The following is a 20,962-nucleotide window of genomic DNA, read 5'->3' as shown; positions in this document are numbered from 1 at the left end:
GAGCTTGCTGTGCACAAGTTTTATTTAGAGATACAGCACTGAAACAGGCCCTACGAGCCCAGAGTCTGCACCGACCATCAACCACCCCTTTATACTAATCCTACATTAATCCCATATTCTCTACCACATCTCCACCATTCTCCTACCACCTACCTACACTAGGGGCAATTTACAATGGCCAATTTACCTATCAACCTGCAGGTCTTTGGCTGTGGGAGGAAACCAGAGCACCCGGCGAAAACCCACACAGTCACAGGGAGAACCTGCAAACTCCACACAGGCAGTACCCAGAACTGAAGCTGGGTCACTGTAACTGTGAGGCTGCGGTGCTAACCACTGCACCACTGTTAGCTGCTGCATTTCCTACATTTAGAAAAAACAAGTTACTTGACACCAAGGTTACAGAATTTAGAGGGCAGAAACAGGCCATTTGGCCTAACTGCTCTATAAAACTCCCCAACATGGGCGGCACAGTGGCGCAGTGGTTAGCACCGCAGCCTCACAGCTCCAGGGACCCGGGTCGATTCCAGGTACTGTCTGTGTGGAGTTTGCAAGTTCTCCCTGTGTCTGCGTGGGTTTTCTCCGGGTACTCCGGTTTCTTCCCACAAGCCAAAAGACTTGCAGGTTGGTAGGTAAATTAGCCATTATAAATTGTCACTAGTATAGGTAGGTGGTAGGGAAATACAGGGACAGGTGGGGATGTTTGGTAGGAATATGGGATTAGTGTAGGATTAGTATAAGTGGGTGGTTGATGGTCGGCACAGACTCGGTGGGCCGAAGGGCCTGTTTCAGTGCTGTATATCTAATCTAATCTAATCTCCTATTCCATTCTGTGTTAATCCAGCTTCCCCTTAAATGCCACAACATGCAGCAAGTTCCACATTCTCTCAGCTGAAGTTTCATCTGATTTCCCCATTGGATTTATTGGGAATCATTAGTTTTAAGATTCCCAAAGTGGGGACAGGAGCTATATAAAAATGGAACTTTTACCATTGGAAAGAAAAGGGACTGATGTAGGACCTTGAAGGTCAGAATTTCTCCAACTCACTACCGTTCTAGCCGAGATTTACTAAGACAAGGGAACATCACAGACCACAGGCAGATCAGCTGTCCCAGACCCCCCCGCTTCACTGAGAAGCAGTTTTGATTAATAGGTCTCACGGCAAAAGGCCTGTTAACATTTGCCTCCTCTCCTGTCCCAGCTTTCCTACATTTCCGGAGGAAATAATGGAACCCAAATCACCCTTAGTCAGGAATTAAACCAAAAAGTTAGTGGCTAATGGAGGAAAGCAGACAACTTATCAAGCTCAAGGAAAGTTGGGGAGTTATTCCAAGACAGATAAATGCTCTGCAGTGTAGTGAAGTCTATTTATCAAATCAAGTTCCCTTGTCTAAAGCACAAATCTACTTCTACTCACCTACCTAGATTAGAAATTAAGTGGCCACACAGTTGCAATTTGAAATGGTTTTTATTTTATACATTCAGCTTATAGACAAGGCTGGTATCAAACTTTCTTCAGAGCCTCTTATAGGCAGCTATGACTACAAAAGCAGTAGTCAGGATCATAACAGCACCAAGACCAGCAAGGATGGCCAAGAGGAGTCCATCTGCACAGAAGAAGGAAATGCATTAAATACATGCTCAATTAGGTTAGATCAGTCAAGTTAATCAGAATGCTCATCTAGGTCACCACACAGACCAACTTCTGTACAACTGCCAAAAGCAGAACTAGTGATCAGAATTAAAAATGCAACCCTTTTATGCTGATGTGATTACCTATCTTAAAAACAGGTATCCTGAACCCAGTGATGTAACAAGAGGAATGGAGAGATTATTTTTAAAGAGGCAATTTGAGTTTAGGGCCTGAGCAGCTCAAAACATGACTGGCAATAGTGAAGTGATAAAAAGATACAGAATGTGCTGGGGCTAGAATTGGAACAGTGATCTTGGAGGTGGTTAGAGAAAAAAAAAAGACAGGCAAGGCCATGGAGGGATTTAAGAAAAAAAAAAAAGAATTTTGAATAAAAGTAAAATCCTGCAGATGCTAGAAATCCTCAGCATGTGTGGCAGTATCTGTGGAGATAAACAGAACGGAAGGAGAGATAGGGCAAAGGGCGTGCTAATGGTGTGGTGAAAGAATGCATTAATGGAGAATTTTGCATTGCTGGACTGAAACCCAAATGAAGGTTAGTGAATATAGAAGGTGACAGGATTACTGGAGTATTGAAGTAAAATCAGTAGTTATCCCATGTCATCATGAAAATGCAAGTTGAGTTATACAGCACAGAAATAGGCCCTTCAGCCCATCGTGTCTGTGCCAGCCATCAAGCACCCAACTATTCTAATCCCATTTTCCAACACTTAGCAAGTGCTCATCTAAAATACTTCAATGTAGAGGGCTCCTGCCTCTACCACCTGTTCAGACAGTGCATTCCAGATTCCAACCACCCTCTGGGTGAAAAAAAGTTTCTCAATATCCCCTCACCTTAAATCTATGCCCCCTGGTTCTGGACACCTCCGCTTAGGGGAAAAGTTCCTTCCTATTTAACCAATCAATGCCCCTCAATCATGTCTCCACTCAGCCTTTTCTGCTCTAAGGAAAACAACCCGAGCCTTTTCAGTCTCTTCATAGCTGAAATGCTCAAGCCCAGGTAATATCCTGGTGAATCTCCTGTGCACCCTCTCCAGATCAATCACATCCTTCCTATAGTGTGGTGCCTAGAACTGTACACAGTATTCCAGTTGTGGCTCAACTAGCATTTTATACAGCTTCATCATAACCTCCCTGCTCTTGTATTCTATGCCTTGGCTAATAAAGGCAAGTATCCCATATGCCTTCCTAACCACCTTATCTGCTGCCTTCAGTGATCTCTGATCAAGTACACAAAATGAAAGATGTAATTACATTGCTGTGACACCCATGCATTCCCATTTCTCTGTAAACCTCTAATACCTTTTACGGTCTACTTAAGTCTCATGTCCTGGAATGTGCAGATTTAAGATTATTCACCAGTTGCAGCACACCTACAAGGAGTGTTACACTTGACTGGGAGAAGAGGATCACAACTTCACAGGACACTGGGACACAGTAGGGCAAATATGTGGCAGCAAAGTGGAAAGTGCTGGGGTCACTCAGCAGGTCAGGCAGCATCCGCTGAGAGAAGCAGAGCCAACCTTCAGGTCTGGTGAACTTGGACAAGTTAACTCTGCTTCTCTCCACAGATGCTGCCTGACCCGCTGGATTTCTGAGAGTCCTGGAACTTTTACACTGATTTCTTTCCCCCCACTCCCTGCCAAAAGAGGTCAAAACCCAATGAAAATTCAAAGTGACTTCATTTCAACTAAAGACTAGAACTCATCTAGGATTACCAGACAGTCCCCATTTGGTCTTGTGACCTGTCTTCATTATATATTGACAGTGGAACCACAATCAATTGCAGGACTATACAGTGACATTCCAGGTGTTAAAGAGTGTCTTACCAGAGACAACTTGCAGCTTTTCACCTTGGCCCACTGAAGACCTGGATCCAGCTTGTACAAAGTTGTTGGACTCTTGGATTACTAGGGGTCCAAGTGTTGAATCTGCCTCCCATGTAGCTGAAGAGAATTCTGGTTTGGGCAAAAATGGGAAATAATGAAATACAGGAATGTCAGACTCTGGCAGGGAGGGGGTTGGTGTCAGTAACTATTCCCCCAGGATGGTTGGGGAATTAATAAACTAGAGTTCAAACTGCCCTGTTAGGTGGGGGGTATTGAGGGGCTAGAGCAAGTTGAAGGAGATGGTAACACCAAGTTGGAGCACTTGAGAAGCTGAGGTGTTCCCTTTGCTCCCTGAAGAGATTTTCTGAATAGTTCTGGATTGGTGGCATTCCTGGTTGGACCCTGAAGGAAGGGTTTCCAAGGGTGGACAACAGAGCACATTCCATCCTCAAGCTATTAGCAGGATTCACTGGATATAGGCCAAGAGTAGAACCCTGGCTAGTTTCACTAAGAAGCTAGTGCAGCTGAAGAAAGAGGATTCAAGGTGACACCCTCTAACCTACAGGAGATAGGAGGGCAGAGAATCATCCAGTGAAGAGGGAGGGGGGAAAAAAAAAAAAAAAAAAAAAAAAAAATTTCAAGCCCAGCATACTGACCCACTGTACCTGCTCCTCGAGAAGCTCTCCTCCTGTCCTGGGCTCCTGATTGACTTCTACATTTGCCAGTGTTACAACAGCGACAGATTGATCGGGCAGCACTGTCTGCCACTGGGGCCTGGCTGTCAATCATCAGTGACCAGCTAGACACAAAACACAAGCGTTAATGCACAACCCACCACTCCACTCAGTTAATCCCAGTAAAGCAATGACTTACGTCTGGCTGGACCTTTGGAACCAACAAGCCTTGTTGAGAGAATTAGGGTGATCAACTGCAGATACTCTCAGATGGCAAGTGATGAAAATCTAGAGGATTCAAAAAAAAGGATAGACATACATAGAATTATTCTCAATGCAGAAAGAGGAGATTAAACGGAGTTCTCAGGGTGTAGTGTTGTGGGCAAGGGGATGGGCAATAAATGCCAGGCAATTGCCAAGATGGTGGCCTTCTTGAACCACTGCAGTCAGTGTGGCAAATACTCTCCCATGGTGTTGTTGGGGGGAAAAGAGAGTTCCAGATTTTGAACAGAGGAATAGCAATACTTTCAAGTCAGGATGCTGTAGAACTTGGTGACAGTGTTCCATATACCTGCTACCTCCATCTTTTAAGCAGCATTGGCACATTGTGTGCATCCTGCAGATGGTAGAGTCTGCAGCCAGAGCACTGGTGGCAGAGGGAGGTAGTACCAGTCAAGTAGGTTGTTTCAGTGACAGTAAGGACAGTCTTGAATTAGAGAGAAGGCTTTACATGGACCCAGAATTTGATGCCCTTGGGTACAACAGGAAACAGGAGGCTCCCAGATCCATTACTGTTCTCAATCAGTTCAAATGTCCTACACATGTAGCCCAGCTGTTTAAACAATGAGGAAAAGAGGACCCAGAGCAAGAATGCCATGATGACATTTAGTACTTGAGAGAAACAAACAAACAGTCAACACCCATCCCCAAAGCCACCCTCGTACCAAGCTTCTGGAATCCTGGTAGAACCGAAAGGCATCCAGGATAAAGCGGACCTTGTCTTGCTCATCTCTTGGAGACACGAAGGAGGAGGTAGAGTCACCAACTTTGCTATCCAGGAGGCACCTGGAAGAGAGATTGAGAGAGGAATTCATACCAGGGACACAGATCCCACTGTCAGTTCCTGGGGCTATACTCACCCATTGTGGTCAATGATGGTGTATCTGGGGTTGGAGGTCTGGTTAGAACTCAGAGTAGCCACACAGCGATCAACAAAGAGTTTGAGCGGCACATGATTCTGAGTCACAACAGAGGCCTCAACGTGAATCTCATCACCCAGATAGTAAATATTCGAATTCCGATTCTCACTCCAATTCTCTGCAAGAGGAACAAAGACATTAGATGTCTACAGTCTGGATCCAAGAGAATTTACTGGAATCTCCCATCAATCCAAGTCCAGTTTTGATTTCCTTACCCAAGGAAGTGTGTACTCGCCTTAGGGGTGCAGAGATTCACTAAATTGATTCCTGGGATTAAAGGGCTGCCCTATGACAAGAGGTTCCTACAGTTAGGAGAATAAGAGGGGATCTCATTAAAAACAAAACTGAGTCTTAGATGGCTTGACAGGGTAGATGCCAAGGATCTTTCTCCTGGCTGGAGAAGTTAGGACTAGAGGGTTCTAGACCCTCAGGGTAAGGGGTCAGCTACTTAGGACAGAGAGGACGACAAATTTCCAGAGGGTTATGAATCTTTGATTTTTCTACCCTGGAGAGCTGTGGATGCAGAGTTATTTCAAGACAGAGATTTTGGGATAAGAAGGGAATCAAGGGATATGGAGATAATGCAGGGAAGTTTTTTTTTATTAAAAAGTTATTTTGTGAAATGTGCACATCACTGACAAGGCCAGCATTTGTAGCCCATCCCCAATTGCCCTGACACTCAAGTGGTGGGCAGAAGGCAGTTAAGAGTCAACCATGTTGCTGTGGGTCTGGAGTCACATGTAGGGCTGTAGACAGCAGATTTCCTTCTCTTAAAAAAAAAAAAAGGACATTAGTGAACGAGATGGGTTTTAACAACAATGATAGTAATAGTGCCATGAAACTGACAAGCTTTAAATTCCAGATTTTTAGTTAAATTTAAATTTCACCAGCTACCATGGTGGGATTTGAACATGTGTCCCCAAGGGCATTATCCCAGGATTGCTAACCCAGTGACATTACCACTACACCACCATCTCCCCCTAAAATCAACAGTGGTTTCACAGTCACCATGTGGTCTGCACCTCCTGTAGGATTCCCCACCCTAATCCCATTCACCTACCATTCATGAGGCAGAGGGAGAAGTTCAGGCTGTTCCGTCCAGTCCAGGTAGAGTGGAATGGTGCCCAGGTGGGGTTGATGACCTCACTACTAACATTCCCTTTCCTATTAAATAATAAGAGGTCCTTTAATATGGGGGAGAAAGGAAGAGAAAGGGAGGGAGGGAGAGATTACACAATATCCATACCTGGAATAACGACATTCAATGGGAATAGTGACAGGGTTTGTGCGGATGATGATCTGCTCCACAGTGGGGAGATGGTAGAGGCTAGTCTTATAAACAAGTGTATCTTCAGTCAGCTACAAGAATACAGACAAATATCATCAAGACAGGTGACCCTGCCCTTAAGTTTAATTGGGTATTATACAAGAGAATAAAATGCTAACATGCTTATAAAAAACAGATTTAAGAGATTTTGTAGCAGGAGCTGAGAGATTAAACAGTCTTTCTCAAATTAGGTGCCAGTACACAGGAGAGATTACAGAGTTGGAATCAGTCTCTGGAGTAACTGTACACACAGGAACTACCTCAATGAGCCCATGGACCTGAAATGCCTCTGCCTCAAATCAAACTAAATGGTCACATCTAGTTATTAAAGTGGTTACACTCCAGATAAAGATTGGGATTAATGAAGTTTGGGATTAATTGACCACTCCACTCTAATCTCAATTCAAGAATGAAGGAATTGAGTGTGTTAAACATGGATTAAAAATACATACATGAACATTTCGACTTTAAAAAAGTTTCCTGTTGGAACCGGGTTTTCAAGCTAATCACTTACAGTCCGGATTGTGTCACATTGTTGAAGTGAACTGCGGAACAGGACAGTTCTGCTATCGGAATCCACTTGGCTGTAGCTACAGTCACCCAGCTTCAGATGGCTCGCATTGACCAGGTAACCCGTTCCAAACAAGTCCAAGCTGACAATCACCGACATTTCCTTCTCATCACACTGCACCATCACACTGTGAGACCGGGACTTAACTCCGAGAGCGGGGCTAGGAGAGAAGGACAGGGCAGAACGGCCAGTGGGGGTCAGCCGGGACTGGAACCGATCTCTCCGACCACTGAAAGCATGAACTTGTCCAAACAATAACAGCACCAAGAGCCAGTTCACTTCACCAGGAGCCCACATCCTGAAACCTCACCCTGTATGGTGGGATTTGCTTGCTTTATATCCAGAACCAGTTCCTCCTCCCTCAACACTTGGGTCAACCTGAACCCAATCTGAGGCTCCAACTAACCAGCTAGTTAAGTCTAGTCATTGTTGAATGGTTAATGGAGATTGATATGCCTAGTTCATTGGGAATTGATGAGGGAATAGGAACCAGTGCGAATCCTTAAACACCCAGGGCAATAAACCAGAGTTAAAAATAACAACAATTATTGGATTGGAAGAGCATTTCCAAATTAAAGGTGAATTTCCTCTTCATTCAGATCTACTCCCACACTATGCCCATCCTTCAAATAACAACCTCAGTTTGTCACATAGTGTTCAGATTATGATTATAGATCTTTATTTCCCCAGAGATGTATGAATCCCATCGGGAATTCAGGAGAAACTTCTTTCCCCAGAGAGTGGTGAGAATGTGGAACTCGCTATCACAGGGAGTGGTTGAGGTGAATAGTATCGATACATTTAAGGGGAAGCTGGATAAACACGAGGGAGAATATGTTGATTGAGAGAGTTGATTGAAATAGGATGGGAGGAGGCTCATGTGGAGCATAAACACCAGTATGGACCGAATGGCCTGTTTCAGCGCTGTAAATGTCATGTAATTTATACACTGATAAAGCTCGGAGTCTATGGATTTAGAGTGTTGTAAGATGGTGTTACGACCTGGTGAGAAGGGGTCTGGGGGTTCCCTCTCAGCCTTTACCCGGTTTAACTGTAACAGGGTTTAATTTTAAAACACTGTGTTTTTAGCTCCCCCTTCAGTGAACCCTTGTTCACTGCTCCAATTGTAGGGCAAAGAAATCAGACAGGTTTCCTTAGATTTAAACAAGAAAGTTAGAAGTTTATTAGTCTTAAACTCAAATCTGGTTAACGGCTACAAATATGCAATGCGACCACACTAACATGCATACACGATAAACACATGCGCAGATAGAGACAGAAAAAGTAGAAGGAATAAAGGGGAAATGTTTGAGGCAATATCTGGTAGTTACAGTCCTTTAAGTTCAATGTGGAGTCTTTGGTTCCTGGTAAGTCTTGCAATTCATTGGGGCCCAGCTCACACTTCAACATGTTCCGATGTAGGAGTCTTTTCTCTTTTGAGGTTTACGTGTCTTCTGTGGGTCCAGTGGCTTGGGAAAAGGCGAGAGAGAGAGGGGGGCTTCCTTCTTCCAGCTTCAGTTGCACACTGCTTTCTGATTCAAACTGTCCTGTGGCTAGTACAAAAAACCTGGACCAGCCAGTTAGTCATGTGACCAGCTGGTTTAACCAGTCCTGGCTCTGTGGATTGTATCACCTTAGCAGGGCTTGGAATGCACTTCCTTACGCTGTCAATGTTTGATGATTAAAATCCATTTGGGTTAATTTGAGCAGTGAATAGCCCTTTGTCTCCACAAGCAGCGTCTCTTAGTATGCAAATACCCTTCCAGCCCGGAGTCTGGTGATCTTCAAATAACTCATTTCTTCACTCCAGCAACAGTTTAAAATCAATGTTCTATGCGATTAAATTAATATGCCTCATTCTTGGCAGGTGGGGTCTGCAGGGCAATGGACTTGGAGGTTTTTGCTGCCCATGTACCAAGTGTTGGTGTGCACCTGGGTGACATCCAGCGTGTGCAGCCAATCACTTGAATCCTGTCACAACCAATGAGAACTGCTCGGGATTCCCAGAATCACAGATACTTTCAACCAGATGGAGGTGTGAATAGCGGAAAATGATTGGGTTTAGCTGAATCAATCAAACATGGTTTTCTCCCTAGAGGAGACTGACTTTTTAAAATATCCATTTTGGGATGTGAGTGTCACATGGTCAGCATTTACTGCCCATCCCTAACTGCTCTTCAGAAGGTTGTGGTGACCCTCCATCTTGAACCGCTGCAGTCCGTGTGGTGTAAGTACACCCACAGTGCTGTTATGGAGAGAATTGTATGTTTTTTGACCCAGCGACAGTGAAGGAACGGCGATATAGTTCCAAGTCAGGATTGTGTGTGACTTGGAGCGAACTTGCAGGTGGTGGTGTTCCCATGCGTCTGCTGCCCTTGTCCTTCTAGTTTAGTTTTTGTTTAGAGATACAGCACTGAAACAGGCCCTTTGGCCCGAGTCTGTGCCGACCATCAACCACCCATTTATACTAATCCTACACTAATTCCATATTCCTACCACATCCCCACCCTGTCCCTATATTTCCCTACCACCTACCTATACTAGGGGCAATTGCTAATGGTCAATTTACCTATCAACCTGCAAGTCTTTGGCTTGTGGGAGGAAACTGGAGCACCCGGAGGAAACCCATGCAGACACAGGGAGAACTTGCAAACTCCACTCAGGCAGTACCCAGGTGGTAGAGGTTGCGGGTTTGGAAGGTGCTGTCTAAGGAGCCTTGGTGAGTTGCTGCAGTGCATCTTGTAGATGGTACACGCTGCTGCCACTGTGCGCCGGTGGTGGATGGGAGTGAATATTTGTAGATGGGGTGCCAATCAAGTGGGCTGCTTTGTCCTGGATGGTGTTGAGCTTCTTGAGTGTTGTTGGAGCTGCACCCATCCAGGCAAGTGGAGAGTATTCCATCACACTCCTGACGTGACTTGTAGATGGTGGACAGGCTTTGGGGAGTCAGGAGGTGAGTTACTCAACACAGGATTCCCAGCCTCTGACCTGCTCTTGTAGCCACGGTATTTATAAGGCTGGTCCAGTTCAGTTTCTGGTCAATGGTGACTCCCAGGATGTTGATAGTGGGGGATTCAGTGATGGCAATGCTGTTGAACATTAAGGGGAGATGGTTAGATGGTGGGAGAATGATCAGTGACAATCAATTATATAAAATGGTGAAGTTAGAATTTTCACATAACAAGTCATCGAGTTGCAAGAACAAATGAACATTTTAGAAAAAAAACAAAGAATTTGCATTTCTATGGCAACATTTACAACTTTAGGATGTTCCAAAGTGCTTTCCAGCCAATGAATTATTTTGTAGTGTAGTCACTTTTGTAATGCAGGAAACACAGCAAGCTGGGGGAGAACTCCCCTGCCCTTCTTCAGATATGGCCATGGGATCTTGTACACTTGCCTGAAAGGGCAGACAGGGACTCAGTTTAATATAATTCAAAAGACAGCACCTCCAACATTCCAGCGCTCCTACAGTACTGCTCCCGACAGTGCAGCATCCCCTCGGTACTGCAGTGGGAATGTCGGCCTGGATTATGCACTCAGGTCTTTGGAGTGGGACTTAAACCCACGCTCTTCGGATCAATTGATGGCTCCGTACACTCAAACGTCTGAAGTCTTTCTGATCATGCATGTATCATTGTATGATTAAACTTTATTTGTAACAATGATCATCGGTAGCCCAAATTGGCAATTGTCTCCGTCTCAGCCTCTTTTGAGCTCATTCATTTCTCAATGGCTTTGTGCATTTTGTGGAAATACAGCCCTGAATTCCCTATATTAGTTCTGTATTTTGAGTGAAGTCTCTTCTCAATGATTGTCTAAACCACTGGTTGAGTGTGAAGAGATCATGGAGTCACCAGACACACAGTTGCTTGTATATGCCAGACAGAATATTAGTTTTTCCAGGACTAACGGCAGAGAAGCAGTTGCAAAGCACAGCAGCAGCCGAGGAGTCAATGTTGGAAAGATGTGTTATCATCGCACACATGAACCCTGTGTTTGCAGAGGGACAACACAAAGAATTAAAAGGGTTATATTACAAGGACAGGTTGTACAGATTTAGTTTATATTCCCTGGAGTAAAGATGATGAAGGGGTGATCTAATTGAGGTGTTTAAGGCATTAATAGGGTAGATAGAAACTATTTCTTCTCCAGTTGGAGAGTAGTCTAGAACAAGGGGACAAAACCTTAAACTTAGAGCCAGGCCGTTCAGGAGTGATGTCAGGAAGCATTTCATCACACAAAGGGGAGTGGAAATCTGGAACTCTCTCCTAAAGCCTGGCTTGGGTATAAAATTAAAACCCGACCTGGGCCTGGCCCAACCACAGTCAACCCGAACCCAACTCCTTTCATTTTTTTTCTGCACCCAACCCGACACGATTCTCCTTAATCTATTCCTGCAGCTGGAGTTGTGGGGAATTACGGGTCCAGCCCGAATGCTGGACTCGGAATATAGACCCTATCTGACCCGAACCCAACGCACGTAGTTGGGTTGGGGTCGGGTAGCCAGGTTTTATACTCTCCCCCAAAAAGCTGGGGGGGGGGGTGGGGGTGGGGTTGAGGCTGGGGGTCAAATAACATTCAACAGGAATTGATGAATTTTTGTTGGGAAAGGGTATTCAGGGTTATGGAATCAAGGCAGGTAGATGGAGTTAACATACAGATTAACCATGATTGTATGATGGAACAGGCTTGCCTTATGTTCTTAATGGTTCATGGGTAAACACACTACATAGTGATGCACTTAGCCTTGCAGGAGGTTGCAATTTAGTAGGGGTGAAAGGTGGGGAGGGGGTTGGAGAGTTGAGGTGAAGGGGGGGGGGGGGTTGGAGAGTTGAGGTGAAGTGGAGGGGGGGTGGTTGGAGAGTTGAGGTGAAGTGGGGGGGGGGGTTGGAGAGTTGAGGTGAAGGGGGGAGGGGGGGGGGGGGTGGCAGGAGAGGCCCATAGGGAACTGGAGGACATTCAGTTCCTGGAGCCTGTTCCAATCATTTAGATGATCAGTTTGATTCTTGGCTTCTTGTAGAGGTCTCCTCTACATTGGGGAGACCAAGCGCAGACTGGGTGACCGCTTTGTGGAACACCTCTGCTCAGTCCGCAAGCTGGACCCTGAGCTTCCGGTTGCTTGCCATTTTAACACCCCCCACCCCCACCCACCCACCCCCACCTTGCTCTCATGCTCACATCTCTGTCCTGGGCTTGCTGCAGTGTTCCAGTGAACATCAACTCAAGCTCAAGGAACAGCATCTCATCTACCAATTAGGCACACTACAGCCTGCCGGACTGAACATTGAGTTCAATAATTTCAGAGCATGCAGGCCCCCTTTTTACTTTCATTTTTAGTTGTTTTTTCTTTTTTACAACCTTTTTTTGCATTTATTTCATTTCATCTTAGTTTGTTCAGTTTGCTTACCCACTGTTTTTTTTCATGTTTGCACTTGCTGCTGTTCAATATTCAGTGTATTAACACCTATTCTGTACTGATGCTTTGTCTTTCAACACACCATTAACATATTGTTTGCCTTTGCTCCGTGACCTTTTGGTCAGCTATGTAGCCTTGTCCAATCTGCACCTTCTCCTTTGTTATCTCTTGCCCCACCCCCACCTCACTTGAAGATTCTTGGTAGTGTAGATGAACAGAGAGATCTTGGTGTCCAGGTGCATAAATCCCTGAAAGTTGCTACCCAGGTTAATAGGGCTGTTAAGAAGGCCTATGGTGTGTTAGCTTTTATTAGTAGGGGGGTCGAGTTTTCGGAGCCACGAGGTCATGCTGCAGCTGTACAAAACTCTGGTGAGACCGCACCTGGAGTATTGTGTGCAGTTCTGGTCACCGCATTATAGGAAGGATGTGGAAGCTTTGGAAAGGGTGCAGAGGAGATTTACTAGGATGTTGCCTGGTATGGAGGGAAGGTCTTACGAGGAAAGGCTGAGGGACTTGAGGTTGTTTTCGTTGGAGAGAAGGAGGAGGAGAGGTGACTTAATAGAGACATATAAGATAATCAGAGGGTTAGATAGGGTGGATAGTGAGCGTCTTTTTCCTCGGATGGTGATGGCAAACACGAGGGGACATAGCTTCAAGTTGAGGGGTGATAGATATAGGACAGATGTGAGAGGTAGTTTCTTTACTCAGAGAGTAGTAAGGGCGTGGAACGCCCTGCCTGCAGCAGTAGTAGATTCGCCAACTTTAAGGGCATTTAAGTGGACATTGGATAGACACATGGATGAAAATGGAATAGTGTAGGTCAGATGGTTTCACAGGTCGGCGCAAAATCGAGGGCCGAAGGGCCTGTACTGCGCTGTAATGTTCTAATTCTAATTCTATAACCTGTGACATTTTTAATATTTGTCAGTTCCGAAGAAGGGTCACTGACCCGAAACGTTAACTCTGCTTCTCTTTCCACAGATGCTGCCAGATCTGCTGAGTGATTCCAGCATTTCTTGTTTTTGTTTCAGATTTCCAGCATCCGCAGTATTTTGCTTTTATTTGAGTGTTTGATTCTTGGCTTGTTGTGTGGGTTGTTCAGTTAACCAGATGGCTGTAGGGGCAGTACAATTCACCTCAGCATTTCCACACTGGTACAGGAAATCAAATTTAAAAAAAAAGTTTTCCTACATGGGATCACTATCCAGTGATGTAACCACAAAGTGCAGGTGTTGGTAGACCTGAATTGGGGGAAATCCTACCAGCATTGCCAGTAGGATATTGGAGTAGCAGAGTTTTGATGGAGAAATAGGGAGAAACGGTTTTCAGTGGCAAGAGGGTTAGTAACCAGAGGACACAGATTGAAAATAACTGGCAAAAGAACCAGAAATTAGATTTTTTTAAAAAATATGCCTGGAATGCGCTGCCTGAAAGGGCGGTGGAAGCAGATTCAACAGTAACTTTCTAAAGGAAATTGGATAAATCTTTGAAAAAGGAGAATTTTGCAGTGAAGGGGAAAAAGGAGAGTGGGATTAATTGGATAGCTTTCTCAAGGAGTTGGCACACTGATAGTCTCCTCCTGAGCTGTATCTTTCTAATGACTGCTAGCACCAAGGAGCTGTACCCCAGCACCTCACCAAAACTTTCAACCATTTCCTTAGTCTCTACTCAACGAACGTTGGTCAGCCCTCCGAGCACTTGGCTTAACACATGAGGCTGGCTGGCAAGGGACAGGGCGACATGCCAATTTGGCTCAAAGAGATCGTAAGGAAGAGAAGACCACCATCACTTTGTCTATTAGAGGTTACAGAACGGAGGCAGGTAAAATGGAGATCAGATACAGATGAGCCACGATCTAACTGAATGGTGGAACAGGCTGACTGCCTCTTCCTGTTACTATCAGGATGCAGTGAACTCAGGTGTCTTTTGTTATATGGTTTAATTCATGCCCAATATGTAATATGTAGATAAACCTAGTGGTTCCAGTGTACTTCAGAGCTTTCCTCCCATTTGGAAAGACTAGGTGTAACAGGAACACTGAACTGCAGCACACAACAAACCCGTCAGTCAGTCAGAGGCACATGCACCCAGAAAGCCAAGGACAGAAAATCCCAAATCACAAGTCTAACGTAAGTTGCAGGAATGTTTTAACAGTTGAAATTATTTCAGAAAAACCTAAATTAAAAAAAAAGACAAAGCCAGAATTCACAAAAATTAGTAAAACTTTATTTCTTTAGTATATTTCCAACATTTCCAAAGAGAAAACAGGAAAAAGACTAGTAAATGTTCTGTACACAAATCAGGCAGCCAATCGCTGCCCCTTTTTAAACAGCTTTCATATCCCGTTTTTACAGTTAAGTTGCAAGAGTCACATCAGAATCAGTTGGTTTAAGAAAAGTTCAGCACCCCCCAGTCCCTAAAAATAAAAGGGTCCATTCTCTGCTGAATGGGGGTGGGGTGGGGAAATGGTCATTGGTTTCACCTCAACCCGACTCAGTCACTGACCCATTTCCTGCCCCTCCCCTCCTAACATCAGTAACCTGTCACGAGTCCCCTCTTGCTCAGACGGAATAAAATCTTCCACAGTCACCATCCTTAAAGCACAAATCACATCCACGTATAAACAAACCATTAGGGCTTGACAGACAGAACCAACCTGTCGCCCTAGGTTACCAGGGAACACCCAGCAAAATGGCAAGTACCATTACTCCCACCGAACAAGAGAATCGAAATTCACACTTGTCCAGGTGCAGCGAGAGCCAAAAGGTTTCTGAACCCATTCACTGAAACCCGTTACTGCACCCAGAATTCAAAGGGTCCAAAGCAAAAAATATATATTCAAATTATACAGTTGAGATTTTCCTTCCTTCCAAATCTTGGATTTATTTTAAAAAAACATTCCAGGATTTTGCTGCTCCTCCATTTCCTTTTCCACGACATTGATATAGAACACGAAACAGCAGCGAATTCAAATCCAGTTCAAACAGGGAAAGAGCCTTTGTAGTAAACAGCACAGACAAGTGCGGACTGCACGCGTGGGCCGTGGGGGATTTTTCAGCTGGCATGGTGAAGGGACCCCAGTTCTCGCTTGCTCCCTCTCTCGCCACCCACTCTCCCTCAGTTCTCTTCGTCGCTGTCTTCGGGGCTGATGGCTGGGCTGGTGAGGCTGTAGGTTGGGGAGGTGGGGCTGTAGCCTGGGGAGGTGGGGGAGTACGTCGAGCCCTTGGGGCTTGTGGGTGAATAGGTGGGAGAGGTGGGTGAATATTTTGGGGAGGTGGGGGAGTAGGTGGGAGAGGTGGGCGAGTATTTTGGAGAGGTGGGGGTGTAGACTGGGGAGGTGGGGGAGTAGGTCGGGCTGGTGGGGGAGTATTTGGGTGTGGTAGGAGAGTAGGTTGGAGAGGTGGGGGAGTATTTCGGAGAGGTTGGGGAGTACTTGGGACTGGTGGGGCTGTATTTTGGAGAGGTGGGTGTGTATTCCGGAGAGCTGGGACTGTAGGAAGGGCTAGTGGGAGAATATTTGGGACTGGTTGGGGAGTAGCTAGGACTGCTGGGGCTGTAACTGGGAGAGCTGGGAGTGTAGGTTGGTGACTGGGGTGTGTAGCGAGGGCTAGAAGGAGAGTAGCTGGGGGAGGTGGGACTGTAGCTGGGCGAGGTGGGACTGTAGCTGGGCGAGGTGGGACTGTAATTCGGAGAGGTTGGTGTATAGCTGGGGGAGGTGGGGCTGTAACTGGGAGAGGTAGGGCTGTAGTTGGGAGAAGTGGGAGTATAATTGGGAGATGTTGGGGAATAACTTGGACTGGTTGGGGAATAAGAGGGCGAGGTGGGGGAATAGGAGGGCGAGGTGGGGGAGTAACTGGGTGAAGTGGGACTGTAAGAGGGACTAGTAGGTGAGTAGCTGGGAGACGTCGGGGAGTAGCTGGGACTAGTTGGTGAGTAGCTGGGACTAGTTGGCGAGTAGCTGGGACTAGTTGGGGAATAGGAGGGAGAGGTGGGGGAATAGGAGGGAGAGGTGGGGCTGTAACTAGGAGACGTTGGGCTGTAGCTGGGGCTAGTGGGGCTGTAACTGGGGCTAGTGGGGCTGTAACTGGGGGAGGTTGGGGAGTAGGATGGGGAGGTGGGACTGTAGGAGGGGGATGTTGGGGAGTAGCTGGGACTCTGTGGTGTATAGCCACCGGGAGACCTTGGTTCATAGGCAGGAGAGGTTGGCGAATAGCTGGGAGACATCGCCCCACCTGCGAGGAAAAACACAGAGGTCAGTTACTATAAAATACAGCACTGGAGAAAAACACAAAAATGATTTACAAAGATGGTTCCAGAACTGAGATGTTACATCTATCAAGAAAGATTGAACAGGTTGGGTTTTTCATCTTTAGAAGAGAGAACGAGAGGTGACCTGATAAAAGGTTATTAGAATTACCAAAGGGTTGCAGGTTGTGGAGAGAATGTTTTCACTTGTGGGAGAATCCAAAACTAGGGACGTTAATACAAGACAGTTACTAATAAATTTAACAGGGTGGTCAGATTGTAACACTTGCTCCCATCGGAAGTGGTCGAGGTAATAGCAGAGATGCTTTCAAAAAGGGAAACTAAACGAGTACATGAGAGAAAAGGGAATAAAAACATATGCTGAAAAGCTGCATTGAGGTAGATAGAATGAGAGGAAATTTGTGGGGAGTATAAATGCCAGCAAAGATTAGTTGGGCCAAATGGCCTGTTTGTGTTGTAAATTCCATGCAATTTAATGCAGTCTTGATAGCAGAACACTTCGCATCTGAGGTTCCCAGCATTGAATAGATTACCACTAATCCAGTACTGACCTGGAGATGGAATGTATGGACTGGATGGGCCAGGAGATCCAGGAGAACCAGGGGTTGGAGACCAAGCTGGAGAGTATCCCGGACTGAAACCACTGGCATCGGATGCTGCACTGGGAGAGAAGCCGGCAGCTCCCGGAGTCATTCCACTGCCTGTAATACAAGGAGAAAAATCAATCTCTTCAAATCACAATGCCACTTTAAAAGCGATTCTTCCCAGGTTTGCACATCAGTATCTGCTGATACGGGTGACCAAATTTGCATAGTTACAAGAAATGGTTTCTGCACTCACCCACACTGGGTGACCAGGCTCCATATGCAGGAGTTGCTCCCTGGTTCCATGGAGTCATAGCAGGAGACATCCCTCCCATTGGGCTGGGGGCAGAGCCAAAGAACATTCCAGTAGCTGCAAAAAAAATTAAAACATTATTCAGACACCCGAGCTGGATCTGAGGTTACTGACCTGCAATGGCTTCTAGTCCGGCAACAATTAGATTTTAAAATTCTCATCCTGGTTTTCAAATACCTCCATGGCTCATCACTCTTCATCTCTAATCTCCTCCAGCCCTGCAACCCTCAGAGATCTCTGTGCTCCTCCAATTCTGGCCTCGACTATCTGATTTTAACTGATCCACCACTGGCGGCCGTGCTTTCAGCTGCCTGGGCCCTTAAGCTCTGGGGAATTCTCTCCGTCTCTTTCTCCTCTTCTAAAAGGATGTTCAGAATATTGCTTCGCCACGGGAACATTCCCACATCATTTTACAGAATTAATCACAAATTGAGTGTTTGTTTTGTGCTATGGATCACACTGCAGGGATTTGATCAAACTAGTTTACAACAGGGAGCCTTACAGCTCAAACAAAGACAAACTTATCTCTGCCGATCTGGAATGTAACTCTGGATTGAGGGTTGAAAGGGCAGCATCTAGCTCACTGCACCAGGGAATTTAAATGGCCGGAAAGTGGAATTGATTTGTCCAGACACCAGGAGACTGCCCTTGCAAACACTTGTGTATCAGCTCTACTATTCACCAAAAAATGTACATTTTGTTGCAAGTTTCCATTAGATGCTTGGAATGAATAAAATATCCTCAAAGAAAACAACAACCTGAGAGAGAGTGACACTACACTGTTGGAATTTATTAATCTGCACCAAAAAGTGATCCACTGATTCTGATTTTCAGCATCTTTTTCCTCTCAAACTCCATCACAAGTGTGAAAACTCACCCAAGGCCCAGATCAACTTGTTCCAGACGAAGCAGATTCACTGACAACCAGAAACAAGGCTGCGAGTGAATTTGCCTGCCATCTCTCTGTGTAAGAACCTTTGAGTTATGTAATTTGAACACCAATGTCCTTCGCATCCCAAACGTCACGACAAAAGCTGCAGTTCAATTCAACTACTGAAGTCTAGACAATGAACATATTCCTGCCTTTCCAATGTACAGGCTGTTGCACAATATGATCATTCAGTCCAGTGAATTTCCAATATCTCAGACTCTCCCATTACAGCATCCAACTGCTACGAGTGTGACCAAAGTAATATACTGGGTTTATTTCACTACTCCATTCTCTCGTCCACTGGTCCCTCCACTCCTCGACTGCTTTCTTCCCAAAAGACTTAATTCAACGCAAATCCACAATAATTTGTTGAAAGTTAACTTTGATGTTTATTGGAAAAAGTAAACACTCACGTCCTCCAACTCCGAGCCCTCCAATGTTAGTTGGGATCTCCATGCCGTACTTGCACTTCTCAGCATCGAGCAGCAGGTCAAAGGATCCAGTTCCTGCAGGGGCGAGTTGCCCCAGCATGATGTTCTCAGATACCCCTTTCATTGGGTCCATTTCACCATGAGCTGAAGCCTCCATCAAAACATCCACCTGCAACGCATAAAGAGGTTATGTGGTTAGTGGAGAGGGGCAATGCCCAGGGCTGGGCCAAGCGAGCGGAGAGGGGCAACGCCCAGGGCTGGACCAAGCGAGCGGAGAGGGGCAACGCCCAGGGCTGGACCAAGCGAGCGGAGAGGGGCAACGCCCAGGGCTGGACCAAGCGAGCGGAGAGGGGCAACGCCCAGGGCTGGACCAAGCTGAACAGACCAGGAGGATCCTTGGCTCCAGTTGTGGTCGAGTCAGCTGGTCTGGAATTAGACAGCAGTGCTGGCTCTACAGCTGTGCTCTGTCTCAGCTTGATATTTTGGAGAGGATGGAAGTGTAAACCCCACTGCCCCCACCCCGCGCCTGAACCCACCCATCTGGATGCAGGAACAGCATCATCTGCGATGCTGCTCATGGTTGGGTAGCATCTTGAGATGTGCGTGAGATGGGGTGGGGGGAGGGGGCTTTAGCAGCCTCTTTTCCCGATCTCAACTCTTTCCTGTCCCCTGGGATAGAGGGAGTGGCAACACTCCATTTTCCTTCCCCATTAATTAGGCTTGTGTACTTCACTGTTAAAACAAAAGTGTCTAATTTCCACGTCTTTTGGACGTGATGCTAATCAGAGGCCCCGTCTCAGCTGGTTGTAAAAGATCCCTGGCTGCTATTTTGAAGAATGGAGGGAAACACGCCAATTTGTGCACAGCAAGATCCCACAAAGGGCAATGTGATCATGACCTTGTGATGTCGACTGAGGGATAAGTATTGGCCGGGATACCAGGGAGAACTCCCCTTCTCTTCAAAATGGTGCCATGGGATCTTGTATATCCACCTGACAGGGCAGATGGCCCCTCCGACAGCACTGACCCTCCGACAGGGCGGCGCACCCTCAGCACTGGCCCTCCGACAGGGCGGCGCACCCTCAGCACTGGCCCTCCGACAGGGCGGCGCACCCTCAGCACTGGCCCTCCGACAGGGCGGCGCACCCTCAGCACTGGCCCTCCGACAGGGCGGCGCACCCTCAGCACTGGCCCTCCGACAGGGCGGCGCACCCTCAGCACTGCAATAAATGGGTCAGCTACAAATTTCAGGCCCCTTCTGTTTTGTGACAGTGTTAAATCATTACCGTTTCTTCAAAGGAGCACTTCATGAGTGGGCCGGTATCCTGCCTGTTCACCCCATGACGCGTGATGGCCATCAAGTGACCTCGGCAGGTCATGGTGTCACACAGCAGTGACAAGTGGCGGTAGTTGACATAGGAGCCATCGAAGGAGATGACATGGTACAGTTCCCGCTCCAAGGCTTTTCGCACTGCTTCAATACCCAGCACCTGGAAAGGAAGGTAAGAGGACACAGGGTGAAGAGCTTTCAGCAAACATCCAAGTACACAAACTTCAGTCCAACTCCATACCTTAACAGGGGGGCATCTCTAAAACTTACTGTAGCAATCTAAAACCCACAGGCATTTAAAACTAACTTACATTTACAAAGAACCTTTAACAAAGTAAAGCATCCTAAAGGCACGTCACAGGAACGATCAAATACTCTACCACCTAGAAGGGCAAGGGCAGCAGGCACAAAGCAACACCACCACCTGCAAGTCACA

General features: G+C 46.2%; 1 protein-coding gene across 2 annotated transcripts in view; it reads right to left on the bottom strand.

Moving 5' to 3' along the window:
* Positions 1–14,875: 14,875 nt before the first annotated feature.
* The window catches only part of polr2a (RNA polymerase II subunit A), a 44,418-nt gene continuing 38,331 nt past the window's right edge, over positions 14,876–20,962 (bottom strand). For both annotated transcript variants that reach the window (XM_068023699.1, XM_068023700.1), the window contains 5 exons: positions 20,483–20,686; positions 19,179–19,365; positions 17,778–17,891; positions 17,489–17,638; positions 14,876–16,903 (listed from right to left, as the gene is read on the bottom strand). In XM_068023699.1, coding sequence (XP_067879800.1) covers positions 15,789–16,903; positions 17,489–17,638; positions 17,778–17,891; positions 19,179–19,365; positions 20,483–20,686 — 1,770 coding nt within the window. In that variant the 3' untranslated portion in view covers positions 14,876–15,788. The remainder of the gene's footprint in view (positions 16,904–17,488; positions 17,639–17,777; positions 17,892–19,178; positions 19,366–20,482; positions 20,687–20,962) is intronic.

This window comes from Heterodontus francisci, chromosome 48, assembly GCF_036365525.1.
Source record: "Heterodontus francisci isolate sHetFra1 chromosome 48, sHetFra1.hap1, whole genome shotgun sequence".
Lineage (NCBI taxonomy): Eukaryota > Metazoa > Chordata > Chondrichthyes > Heterodontiformes > Heterodontidae > Heterodontus > Heterodontus francisci.
Note: the sequence above shows the minus strand (reverse complement) of the source record. Positions and strands in the feature narration are given on the sequence as shown.